This window comes from Pithys albifrons, chromosome 7 (genome assembly GCF_047495875.1).
Source record: "Pithys albifrons albifrons isolate INPA30051 chromosome 7, PitAlb_v1, whole genome shotgun sequence".
In the NCBI taxonomy this organism is placed as follows: Eukaryota; Metazoa; Chordata; class Aves; order Passeriformes; family Thamnophilidae; genus Pithys; species Pithys albifrons.
The window spans coordinates 53,437,552-53,450,366 of NC_092464.1; the positions used below are offsets into that span (position 1 = coordinate 53,437,552).

General features: G+C 48.0%; 1 protein-coding gene and 1 long non-coding RNA gene across 3 annotated transcripts in view; one reads left to right on the plus strand and one right to left on the minus strand.

Annotated features, from left to right (window-relative positions):
• Nucleotides 1-2,504, minus strand: part of LANCL2 (LanC like glutathione S-transferase 2) — a 34,349-nt gene extending 31,845 nt beyond the window's left edge. The window contains exon 1 of the mRNA XM_071559609.1: nucleotides 1,139-2,504. Within this exon, the coding sequence (XP_071415710.1) occupies nucleotides 1,139-1,339 (201 nt within the window). The 5' untranslated portion in view covers nucleotides 1,340-2,504. The remainder of the gene's footprint in view (nucleotides 1-1,138) is intronic.
• Nucleotides 2,490-4,292, plus strand: LOC139673802 (uncharacterized). Of its 2 annotated transcripts, none has more exons than XR_011698208.1 (3): nucleotides 2,490-2,955; nucleotides 3,587-3,622; nucleotides 4,224-4,292. It is a non-coding gene; the product is annotated as an uncharacterized lncRNA (long non-coding RNA). The 2 variants fall into 2 exon arrangements; XR_011698209.1 differs by having other exon boundaries at nucleotides 2,490-2,912.
• The last annotated feature ends 8,523 nt before the right edge of the window (nucleotides 4,293-12,815 follow it).

Below are 12,815 nucleotides of genomic sequence, written 5' to 3' on the forward strand. Positions count from 1 at the left end.
TCCCCTATGTGGGCCATTGACTTGAGTTGGACTCGATGATCCTTGTGGGTCCCTTCCAACTCAGAAGAGTCTGTGATTCTGTATGTCAGTACACACGTGCCTTGCAAAACACAGTCCAGCACCACCTAACGTCAGGGTGTCGCTGCCACCTGGGAAGAAACTCCCTTTTTCAAGACAGGCACTCATCTTTTCCCTTCCCTGTGTGCTTTCGTTGGTGAAACTCGGGCTAGTTGTGCCAGTACCCTGTTCTGTGCGACAAGACCACTGTGGTAAAGGCGCAGCTACCGCTGTTCTGCCACCCAGATGTGGCGACCTCCAGGTCGGGCACCGTTCTGGGGCCAAACAAACCTCTCCAACACACAATGGCTGCTGTTGGCTTCGCACCGTGCGGCCGGGCCGAGCTTCCGCTGCTTCCCTCGGCTCACCCCGCCCGTCCCTCCCTCGGTCACCCCCGGGGCCGCTGCGCCACCGCGGGTACCTCACCGAGGGCATCCCACCGAGGGTACCCCACTGAGAGCATCCCATCGAGGGTACCCCACCGAGGACATCCCACCGAGGGTATCCCACCATGCGTACCCCCACCACGGGCACCCCACCGTGGGCACCACACTGCGGGTACCCTCACCGCGGGCATCCCAAGGCGAGTATCCCACCGAGGGTACCCCATCACGGGCATCCCATCGCGAGTACTCCACCGAGCACATCCCATCGAGGGTATCCCACCACGGGCATCCCACCGAGGGTATCCCATCGAGGGCATCCCCACCAAGGGCACCCCACCTCGGGCATCCCACGGAGGGCATCCCACCGCGGGTACCCCATCGCGGGCATCCCACCGAGAACACACCAACCCGGGTACCCCACGGCGGGCATCCCACGGAGCGTATCCCACCGCGGGTACCCCACCGAGAGCATCCCACCGAAGGCATCCCACCGCGGGCATCTCCACCGTGGGTACCCCACCGACCACATCCCACCGAGGGTACCCCACCGCGGGTACCCCACCGCGGGCACCCCGCCGAGCACATCCCACCAAGCACATACCACCGCGGGCCCCCCACCGAGGACATCCCCACTGCGGGCACCACAACGCGGGCAGCGCCAGCGGCGAGGCCGAGCATGGCGGGCCGGGACTCACCTTCCCATCGGCGCCGAACGGGAGCGGCTCCTCCTCCGCCGCCGACAGCAGCGCCCGGTCCCGGTGCGCGTCCGCCGCGCTGGGGGCTGCCGCGGCCCCATGGGGCTGGTAGTCGGGGTAAGGGTTGGCGAAAGCCCGCTCCTCCATCTCCGCCTCGCCGCCCAGCTGCAGCTTCAGCCTCTTGGACATGCTCTCTCCCATCTCAGCCGGCCCCCGGCCCGCCTCCCGCACGGCGAGCCGGCGGGGACACACTCCGCCCGCGGAGCGCCGGCTGTGCGGGAACGCGAGCGCCGCCCGCGGATACGGCTGCCCCGGCTACCCAGCTAAAGCTGACCAGGTTCCAACCTCCCCCGGCTACGGCTGCCCCGGCTCCGGCTTCCCCCGGCTCCGGCTGTCCCGGTTCCAACCTTCCCCAGCTACCCAGCTAAAGCTGCCCCGGCTCCGGCTGCCCCGGGCTACCCAGCTAGAGCTGCCCCGGCTACCCAGCTAAAGCTGCCCCGGCTCCGGCTGCCCCGGTTCCAACCTCCCCCGGCTACAGCCTCCCCCGGCTACCCAGCTAGAGCTGCCCGCGACTACGGCTTCCCTCGGCTCCGGCTGCCCCGGCTACCCAGCTGAAGCTGCCCCGGCTCCGGCTGCCCCGCCTACAACCTCCCCCCAGCTACAGCCTCCCCCGGCTACCCAGCTAAAGCTGCCCCGTTAGAGTCTTCCCCGGCCGCGGCCGCCGCCCGGCGGGACCCGGCGCTGGGTCAGGGAGCGCGGCAGCGCCCGCGGGCCCATCGGGGCCGGCCCGAAGCCACCCCGACCCACCGAAGCCCAACTTGGGAAGGCGAAAAGTGGAAGCCGCGGCTATGCTCGGCGCCCCCGTCAGCCGGGGCGGGGGAGCGGCGATCGCGGCGGCATCACAGCTCGCACAGCGGCAGAGCGCGGCGCCGGCCGGGCCCCACCGCGGGCAGCGGCAGCGCAGGCTGGGGGGCACCGCTGCAGAGCTCGCCCCAGCGCCTCATCCTGCCCCGCCGGGGCGTCAGTGCCTCGGGATGATGCCGCTGCTGCTGCCGCCGACCGCACGCCGGGCGTCGGAGCGGGGCTGCCGCCGGCTCCTCCCGCCCGTCCCCCCGCGGCGGGGGCGAGCGGCCGCCCGGCGCATCTCAGAGCAGCGGCAGCAGCAGCAGGAGGGGCACGGACAGCCCCAGCAGCAGGCAGTACGCCACCAGCTCCTTCGCCCGGCTCATCCGCAGCCGTCGCCGCCGGGCCGCGCTCATCCGGCCCGCGGCAGGCAGGGAGGGATGCGGGGATGGAGGGAGGGATGCGGGGAGGCGGCCCTCGGCGGGGAGGGCGCAGGCGGCGGCGACCGCCCCTCGGCCGGCGAGGGGAGGCAGCTCCCCCGGGAGGAGAGGGGTGGTCTCCTTCCCTCGGCCCGCCCTCGGGTTGGAGTGTCGGCCTGACTGCGCGTCGCCGACGGCGAGCGCGCTCTCGGAAGCCGAAACATACTAAACGAAAATAGAAGTAAGACACCAAACAGACTCGCAGCCCTGGAGAGGCGGTGGGTGGCGAAGGCGCTCAGCGATCGGCGGTGGCAGCTGGATGGGAGGGTGGGATCACATCCCGTCTGGGGAAGAGCAGCGTCTGCATCCCGTGTGGATCCCGTCTTGGTTCCAGCCCTGGGAGAGGGGGACTGAATGCCAGGACGGTGTGTCAACAACATAAATTTAGCCCGTCGTTTTGACACCTCCACCTAAAGCTATAGGAGAAGATCTCCAGGCGAAGGGGCATCCAGGTACAACCATCAAGGATAAATCTTTCCCATTCACAGTTAAATGGTGGGTGCTGTCGATATTGTCATAGCCTTCAGGAATTGATATTACGTACTGAAACACCCTTGGGTAGAAACAGCCAGCAGAAAGCCTGCAATCCAGCCAAACACTGCACACAGTATTGTGTAAAAATATCGATGTGGGAGACCTGGTTATGCCATTAAATATTTACTCCCAACTATGCCATTGTGTTTTGGCTGTAATTGTAAGTCAGACAGACCATAAACTATTAATTCCCTAACTGGGCACTGTGCAGACTTATTGATCTTTAGTTTTACTCACTGAGTAATTCTATTGCTATCAAAATACATCTTCAGTGTGTTAGATTAAATACAGGTGATGTGTGTCCTGTCATTTGCTTCAGTTTATGGTTGTTCATAGCAATATAGATACGAAGAAATGGGACACATCCATCATCTTGTCGCAGTTTATTTTAGTTGATATTTTCTTCATTTGTTTTTATTTTTATAAATTGATCTGATGACAAAGCAGAAATTCCAAACAACTTGTCCAACAAGAAGTACCTTGTATGTGCTCTCAAAGTGAAAAGACACTTAAAAATTAGAGAGTCATCTATAAAATATCCTCTTCTGTTTTAGTTTTAAAAAGTCACTTTGTGCATCCTCTATTCTTTAAGGGGAGTCTTTTGTGCTGTGTTGCAGTGCCTAAAAGGGTAAGTACAGAACCTTTTTTAAAGCATCTCTTGTCTCTGTGTAGACATTTTGCTATGCAAAGAGCATGTTTTCATCTTGAATTGTTTGTGACCCTCAGTGAGGACCAGCTGAATCAGTGCAAGTAACTTCATCCCCATAATAAAGAGCAGAATTAAACCTTTAATAAAAATGTGTATGGGTTGTTTTCTTACACTTTCTAATCTCCTTAAATGAAAATGGTGGGAATATAAAAGCTGAATCATACCAACTGATACCTGTTCATGGCCTACAGATAAGGAGTGGAGGTGCTCGCTGGCATCTGCCAAGAGCAGGTTCCTCCTTTCTTTGGGAGTGGTGGGTTGTGGGGTGGTGGGTTGGTTCCCTTTCACATCATTGCACTGTTTGGTTATCTGCCCACTGCTGTGTTTAACATCCTGTTAGGCATCTTTTTCTGGAGCATTTCTCTCCATGTTCACTGTTCTTCCCATTTGTTGCAATGTTTAGTTTCAAGCATACAAGGACTCCTTTTGTCCTTAGCAGGTGGGATAGAGTTCAAAAGGCTTTCAAGCTTTTTATTCAGTGTGTCTTTTCCTTTTACTCTTTCACCCTTGATGCATACAGAGCTCCCACAGCTTGAATGGGAATCGTGGATGAAGGAGGAGGAAGCAAGTTGGGCTGAGTGAAGTGTCAACATTTAACATAACTTTTAAGCAATAATAAATTCAAATATCTTATCTGTGGCAGTACGAAGCAGGAGGCTTTGCCTACTGAAATCATGATTTCATGTGTGCTTTCATCCCGAAAATGTCTAAATGCTCCTGAAAGCAGTGAGCCCTCATCCTTTCTTCCCACTCCAGCTATGCACTCCTGTAACCTGCCTTCTGCAGCACTGGCAAACATGCAGCCCTGCAACAAGCTGATTATGCTGAAAGCTGCCCCTTTCCTTTCTGTGATGTAGGTGAAATCCAATTAATGTCTACCCAAAGCCTGATTCCTACTTAAGACATCAGTTTCTTTGTGTAAATCATGAAAGTTTTTGCTTAACAGGTCAATGGGCAATTCATTCTTTACATAAGAGGAAATCATAAACCCCTCTCTTTTAATTCTTCTGGTCTTTCCTTCCTTCCAATCCTGTTTACATCCAGCAGTGTCCAATACTGTGCTCCTGATGAGATTAGTGCCATTTTTTATATAGCAGATTAAAATACCTCTTTCATTTTGGACAAGAACTAAATAATCAGAATCCAAATGTATATCATTAATAATGTTGTGCTTTCCCATGTGTTTTGCTGTTTGATTTCTGGTATATGTCTGGTAAATAACTCTGGTAAATGGTTGTACATCAGAGAGCCAACCCTTCCGGGGCTAGCACAGAGCTGCCCTTCTCTGTGAGAGCTGGAACGTGATGCAGCTTGTGCAATGAGTGTGAGCAGCCATCAGGAATCTCCAAAGCTCTGATTGTGACAGGTTTAATGGTTCCTTCAGCAGCTGTGTTCATTCTTATCACAGGATAGTAGTGCTCATTTATTTTCATGTGCAATGGCTCCAGATATGTGCAAGCAACAGCCCCATCCATGTTTTGTTCTGTGGAGTCAGAACGATGAGTATGTGACTTTAGCACCCATGGCAAAGTGCTTTGTAAATCCTGGGAAACCAGTGTAGCAGCTGGAATTAATCTCCTTTTGTTTCTGAACACAGAGATCCAGCAGAAATTAATTGAGAGAAGCGAGAGCTTCAGGAATGGACCCTGCTAATGTGATACATAATGAAGAACAAGGCTGTGTGCTGCTCTCTTTAGTTTTACCTGTGGAAGAACAAGGTATGGCAATTTCTCACCTGGTGTTAATTAGGACAGCAGGTCAGTGGAGACAGGGCAGTTTTTACCTATTGCAAATCAGGGATCATACTTTTATTGAACACAAATGAAGTCTTTCTAACTGGCTTTTGCTTTTTCTCTGGTCATCTCCTCTTCAGGCTGTGCCCTGTCTATGCTGCATCCTTTGTGCTCTGCAGAAAGCCTTTTTCTCCTTGATCACTACCATAGGCCTGTAATAGACTATAAGGAAGGGCTTCCTAATTCCCTCTTCACCTCCCTTTAGCTGCATTTCCTAATTTCTTTTTATCTCCACCGCTGTCTAATATTCTGCAACTAAATTATTTAAAGCTGTTTAGACCTAATAAACTAGGGGGGCTGCTTCTTGTAACAAACATGATATTATGAAATAAAATCTGCAGGATCATGTTTTACATTTTAATTTCAAAAGACTTACAAGCCTGGACCCAATTCAGTCCTGTGTTCAATTCAACTTCAGGGGGAGTGTAAATGCAATGTAAAAACAACCTGCTCCGTGTGAGACATAATTATCATATTGCTTTTCAGTAGCAACAAATTTCTCTGGCTACTGTAAATAACTGATCTATTATTGCATAATGTTGCTATTTAAGATCTCAGAGATTTCTGTGAATCTGAGAAGATATATTGCTAGTCAACCACAAAATGAATGTTTTAATAATAACTCTATCTAATATAGTTCTCTTCAAATTTTTTGTTCTTATCTTTGGTCTTGTAGCAGCAAGAGCAGTGTCATCAAGTCTGTGGCAATTCTTTTCTTATAAATGCTAAACCTGCTAATAAATGCTAAACCTGCTAATAAATGATAAACCTGAACAGCAGTTGTTGCACTTCAGCCCGTATTTAAATAATGGATTTTGTTATAATCAAACCTTTATGTTCCTTATCCCCTTATTGTCAGTGGTTTTTGATTTGCACATCCAGAGAAATATAACTAATATTGAAGTCCTGCAAAGATGATGCCTGTCAATGTTCTTAGAGGTCCTTACTGTCTATGATGAAAATGGAGACAGCTCACTGTGATTAAAATGTAGCCTTTATAATCACTGGCCTAGTATTGGATTCTCACAGGAGTTATTTCCAATCCTGAAAAGGTTTGTAAGCCCAGGGAAAGAAAATTGCAGCTAGTAGAAAACAAATGCAATCCTCTTGAAGCATGAGGAACAGAGGTGAATGATAGGTATGGTTAGAATATCTGTGGCTGACCAGTATCTGTAAAAAAGAGCAACAAAACAAGTGTTGGACAAGAGATTCCCTTCACCTAAGGAAGCTGTTGCAAGCTGGACATCTTATTTTCTTATTTCTTCTGATATCTTTGAATGACTCAAGATCAGTGGGGCTTAAAATGCTGCCCTAGTCACTACCTTGAGGTGAAGATAGATGAAAGACTAAGGGAGAGGAAATGATTGCAAACCTATCGATCATAGTTGACTATTTTAAGAAAAGGACAGCGTGCAAGAAGCAAAACAAAGATAATGGGCTTCAGTAAAGCAGACATTGATGAAATTTGTGAGAAGATTCTTTTGGGAAGATAATTTAAGGATAAAGAAGTGCAGGAGAGATAGCAGTTACTGAAAGAAGCTGAATTTAAGGCACAGCAGCAAATTATTGTGCTGTGAAGGAGAAAGGAATCAACATAAGAAGGAGTAGCTGCAGCAGAAGTTCTTTAAAGTCTTGAATATTAAAAAGGAATTTATTTACAAATTAGGAACAAGAACATCTGGCCAAAACTGGGTAGAAAAAAAATACACCAAAAGTGTATGGTGAACCCAGAAAGATAAACTACATAGTGACTTACTGCTATTGAGGGTGGGCAAAATTAATGTGAAAAGATTCTATGAATACTACAAGAGCAGAAAAAGCCAAAGTAAAATTCCAGCCTATTCCTTAATAGGCAAACCTCACAAATAATAGACCATGATGAGAAAGCCAAGATATTTAATAACATCTTTGCTTCAGGCATGACATAAATTGTGAGCAAATGCCTAAAGCATTTAGGTTGTTTACAAGAGCACAGAGTAGAGAAAAAAGAGGGTAGAAAATATTTGTTGTGTTGTGGATATTGGAGTTAGAGTGGTCTGGTAAATTTGACCCTGGAATATCTAAGAAACTGAAGCAATATCTGAGCCATTAACACCCATTGGTAACAGAAGAGGAGAAGGTTCTCCAAGCACTAGAAGAGAACCCACTGAACCTATTTATTAAAAAAAGGAAAAGCCAGGTTCAGGGAGGTAACAAGTCTGTCTATGTTATCCTGAAAGATACACAAAAACCTTGGGAAAGGAAAATTAAAATATCAATTATAAAATACGGAATGAGGATGGATGATTGCATGACAAATGATACTGACATAATGTGATCCTGTTACAAACCTAAGCAAATCTCACGCTGTGAGGCGCTGACAGAAGCGTTGTAGGTAACACATGAACATATGCAAGGTAATTATCCTTCCCTTCTTGCCCCTGGGATGCTGACACTGGCATGGAACAGTTTTGGACATCACACTTTCTCAAGTGGTGCCAAACTGGGAGGAGTCCAGAAGAGGGAAATAAAAAAGGTAGGAGGTAAAGAAAACATGGCCAGAGAACAAGAGCCAAAGTTGTGACTTTTGAGAAAAGATTGAAGGAAGTGGCTTTGCTTGCTATAGAAAAAAGAAGACTAGAAGTAAGATTTAATAATAATCCAGTATACAATGCTGGTTAAAGAGAAAGTTAGTTGTTTGTTCTCAAAGACCCTTGCAAAACAGACTGTGATGAACTCAATGAATTTGCATTGCAGGTATTTTGGAGTGTGGTATCAGGAATTATCTGTGGTGCAGTGCCTAAATATGCTACACAGAAGAGTGTTTATGGAAGGGTGTAAAGTCAAGGTAGACAAATTATTAGATATGTTTTCGGTATAATAGCCCAAACCTTCAGAGAGGAAAAAGACTGTATGATCCCAGGAGGTGCTTGCCAGGCTTCTATTGCCATTATTCTATTAAATTAAGACCAGGAACACAGCAGGACTGACTGTTATTATCCTTGCAAAAAATTTTCAGTTCCAAACTTCAAATATACAAGGCTACTATAAGGCATCTTTTGTTTTATACATATGTTGAACAACCACAAGGAAAAAAGGAATGTGATCAACTTTTTTTTTTTTAAAAACTGACTTTAATTTGGGGCCAGTTAAGGAATATGTGGAGAACAAGATGTAATTAAGGAACTGTGGGAGACCTGTGAAGAATTAAATCTGGTGTGTATAAGGAAATCCCAATAACTTCAGCAGGCTGGTGGAGCTGGAAGCCTTGTTGGCAGAAATCAGGCTAATTGCACCTACCCTGAAAGTCCATTCTTAGGGCTATTGTGAAAGAGAAAATGGATGATAAGACAGAACACAAGGTGAAAGAGAAACATGTAAGAAACTGAAAGGCAAAAAGAGGTGTAGGAAACTTGAAGACCTCTATAATCAGAAGCAATAGTAGAGAAATATGTTTAAGCCCAAAATCGTCTGTGTTTGTCATAAAATCATAGAGTATCATGAGTTTGAAGGAACCCACAAGGATCATCGAGTTCAACTCCTGGGTCTGCACAGGACAACACCAAAAATCACTCCATGTGCCTGAGAGCATTGTCCACATGCTTCTTGTCTGTACGTAAAGAATAAACCAGTGCTAGTTTTGATGAGGTCTCTAACACAGCAGCAAAGGACACTGTTTGCTATCTGCCACAGATGGTGCATTTATCAGAAAAGCTCTGAGATTTTGAAAGCCAGTTGTGGGGGCCCAGAAATGAGATGCAATACAGGAATTACCTGTGAAGGGCCAAATATAGTGCTCTCCTTACTGAGCTGCTGGATCCTTGTACACTGTGCAGTGGCTCTGACAGCTGCTGACAGTCTGAAAAGGGGGAGGCTTTGGTGATTGCTGGCACTGTTGATGCAAAGCTTTGGCTGGTGTGACCAACACAGTCCTCTGACAGGCAACTTAGGGGTCCCTACCATGCAGTGGACAAGTGTCTGTGCAAACACAGCATCCCACCTGTATCCTCATCTCACCTGTGCAGTCTTACCCAGTCTGAACTGATCCTCAGGGATGAGCTCATGGAGCAACAAAAAGGACAGAGCTCCTTTCACCCCACCTTGGGACATGGCAGCCAGGAGCCTTAGTGTGATGTTGGGACTTCCTTCCACCAAATGTTTTCCCAATTGCAGCATCCTCATCTCATGGAATGCCTCTACTGTGGCAGCACTGCTCCAAGGAAAGGGGCTTGGGATCTCTGCATCAAACATGAGTCCTGGGGTTAAGCCTGGGCATCCTTTCAAGTAAGAAAGGCAGGTGGGCAACCTTAGTAACACAAGTGGGTCTCTGATACAAATGAAGTTGCCCCACTGGTCTGGGGAAGAAAATTTTCCCTTTCCCACTTAGTGACCAACATACTGTACTCATTGCATCCTGATTCGTGATGACTGGCAGCAAGAGATCCCTTACAATACAGTTTCCCCTCCAGCAGAAAGCCTGGCATCTGCTATGCCAGGCTGTTTAGAAAAGGCACGGAGTAGAGGGAAGGAAGAAGCTGTTCTGAGGAAAGAGTGTTTTTTGAGAAAACTTCAGAAGCAAAGGGAATTAAGTCTGAATGAGTTCTAGCTTTATTCCACACTAATCTCCTGACTGTTAATCTGGAGTCATTATCCTTAACCACCAGTGATTGCAAATGCCCTTCTTAGCTTTCTGAGCAGAGACAGGGATGTTCCTGCACCTTGGAGTAGTGGCATCCTTGCAGTGATTTCTGTGGACTTCAGATCGGGAACAAAAACAGTAAACAGCAGAATAAGAGGCTAAAATACCTGTTCTCATAGATCTTTATGGCAAATGCAAGAAAAACTGATTCCCTTCGCAACCTTTTATGGCCGTTATACCATGTAGAAAAACTGGATATTGATGTGACAACTGGGCCTGGATTTTTAAGCAGTTGGGGCAGTTTGGAAATGTCTTATTGACATGTTTTTTTCCTAATTTTTGTGTTATAAATAAAGTCATGAACGATCTCTGTGTTACTGACATGCAACACTTGTTTGTTGTTCAGAATATCTGTTTTTAAGAATTCTGGGCAGAGAAACTAACTGGGAATCATCAGTTCCTGCTGACAGTCAGGATTTTGTAATGCTATTTTTGTTTGTGGATAGCACAGATAAGGAACTGGGAACGATAATGTTGTTTTAATTAATTACTGACCTCCTTTTGCAGTGACACTCCTGGAACAGTTTGTGAATACTTTCATTTCTGAACTGTGTTTCTGTGTTGCTAAGGCACAATAAACACCATCCCACCAAACACTGGTTTGGGTGCAGGGAGCAAATGAAGGCAGAGGATGTTGGCACATCATTTGACTCCTGGAAAAGCACGAGGCACCCACAGAACAGCAGGGGCTTCCTTTATTGCACTCCAAGGAGAGACTCCTTGCTGCCTGAGGGGAATACCAGAGAATTCTGCATGGAAATGGTACCAGTGTTAGAGTGTTTTAAAAAATAAATTAATTGTGGATGGGAGTAAGGACGTAAGTAAAAGTTACTTAAGTTCAGGTAACTTATGTTTCAGGTACTTAAATATTGGGCAGCATTGGCAGGATGATAATGAAGTGTGTCCTTCAGTTCAGGAAAGTGCAGTAAACCAAATTCCAAGACAATTATCCCTTTGAAGAACATGGCAGTGGACTGTTCTCAGCTAGTTCATCGTGCTTAATCCAGGATAAATGGTGAGTTTATATCTTAGTACTTACTTACTCCTCAGTGATCCATTTCATACCTGGGGTTAAACTCTACCTGCACTGTAAATAACTGGTGCACTCCTGCAGAGACATTGGAGGGCATTGGTGACAACACAGCAATCACACTGTAATAAACTCCTTTGCAGCTGGTCTCAGCAGAACAAGCCCAGCTGGACAGGCTGCTCATAACCAGCAGCCCATCACTCATGTTACCCTTTACCACTGCAGGGGTTCACTTGGGCCCATCCTGTCTGCCACCAACAGAATAAAGGAAGTGACAAATGAGATGATCTTTTGGAGGGCATTCCCATCTCCTCCATCCCAGTTCCCTGCCCTGGTTCCCAGAGACAGGACCCTGCACAGATTTGGGCTGTGGTTTGGGACAGCCATTCTTGTGCTCACAGGGGCAGGACTGGAGCCTCTTTCCTATCCTCATAGTTCACAGACTATTCTGAGTTGGAAGGGACCCACAAGGACCATTGAGTCCAACTCTTAAGTCAATGGCCCACACAGGGGATTGAACCCATGACCTTGGCGTTATTACAACCAAGTTCTAACCAACTGAGCTCATCTCAGTGTCCAAGTCCCTCTCAGACCTCCCAGAGCAAGAAATCCCAACAGACAAACACAAGGATTGTAAGGACATTGGGAAAAACTTTTAAAGTTTTGGTGAAAGAAGGAGTAAATGTTTTTTTGAGAAAAGAGTCATGCAAGTTCTTGGTTTGGATCTATGTGTACACAAGGACAGTGCTGTGGTCAGGGAGGGCCAGACACAGAAATGGTGACCACTGGGCCAACTTTATCACCACAGGCACAGCGAGAACAGGAGGCCCTGACAGACTGTACTGCACAACTCCCTGCTCAGCACAGCTGGGATTCACTGACACTGTGGGAATGAAGGAGCTGCAGGGGCTCCTGAGCCTGGGAGACATCCCAGGATTTATTCAAGGGAAGTCTCGTGTGCCCTGTAAATGCACATGGATATGTACACAGGCACTGACACTGCTCTGAGGAGTGTTTAATACATCCCATTAAACAGAGTCAGAGGTAACTGGGCATGCTGAGAGCTGCTCTGCCACACAGAGCAGTGTCCATTTATTCTGTGGGTTTGGTGCGGCTTGGGGACTGCCATTGTCTGGATTAGCTTTGGGAAGGTCTCAGGATAGGAATGGGCCAGAAATTGTGTTTCCTTCTGGTTGTATCAAACCCAGATCTGATTCTTTCAGCCACAGAGCAGTGACACCCCTTCAATATTGTTGTAGTTTGGGATTATTATGTAAATTCTCTCCCCTGCCACTAACTGCCCATGCCAGCAGTTAACTGCTGATCGCTTAGGTGGGGGCAGGTTGTCTCTTGTGTTTGGGGACATTTTTTCCACTCTTAGCTCAGCGGAATGGAGGAGAGGGGTGTGCTGCGGAGGAGGGAAACTGCCCTTTTTTTTTTTTTTTTCCTCTCCTGCTCCTGCTGTTGGCTACTCTGCTGGGGCTTCTGGCTGAGCCGCGGCTTTTCTCCTCGCCACGGCTGTTTCTCCTGGTTCCTGCATCTGGGGTCCCCACCTCTGCTCCAGTCTCACCACCGCCTGCAGCATCACGGCCTGCCTGCCCCGGCTGGGAG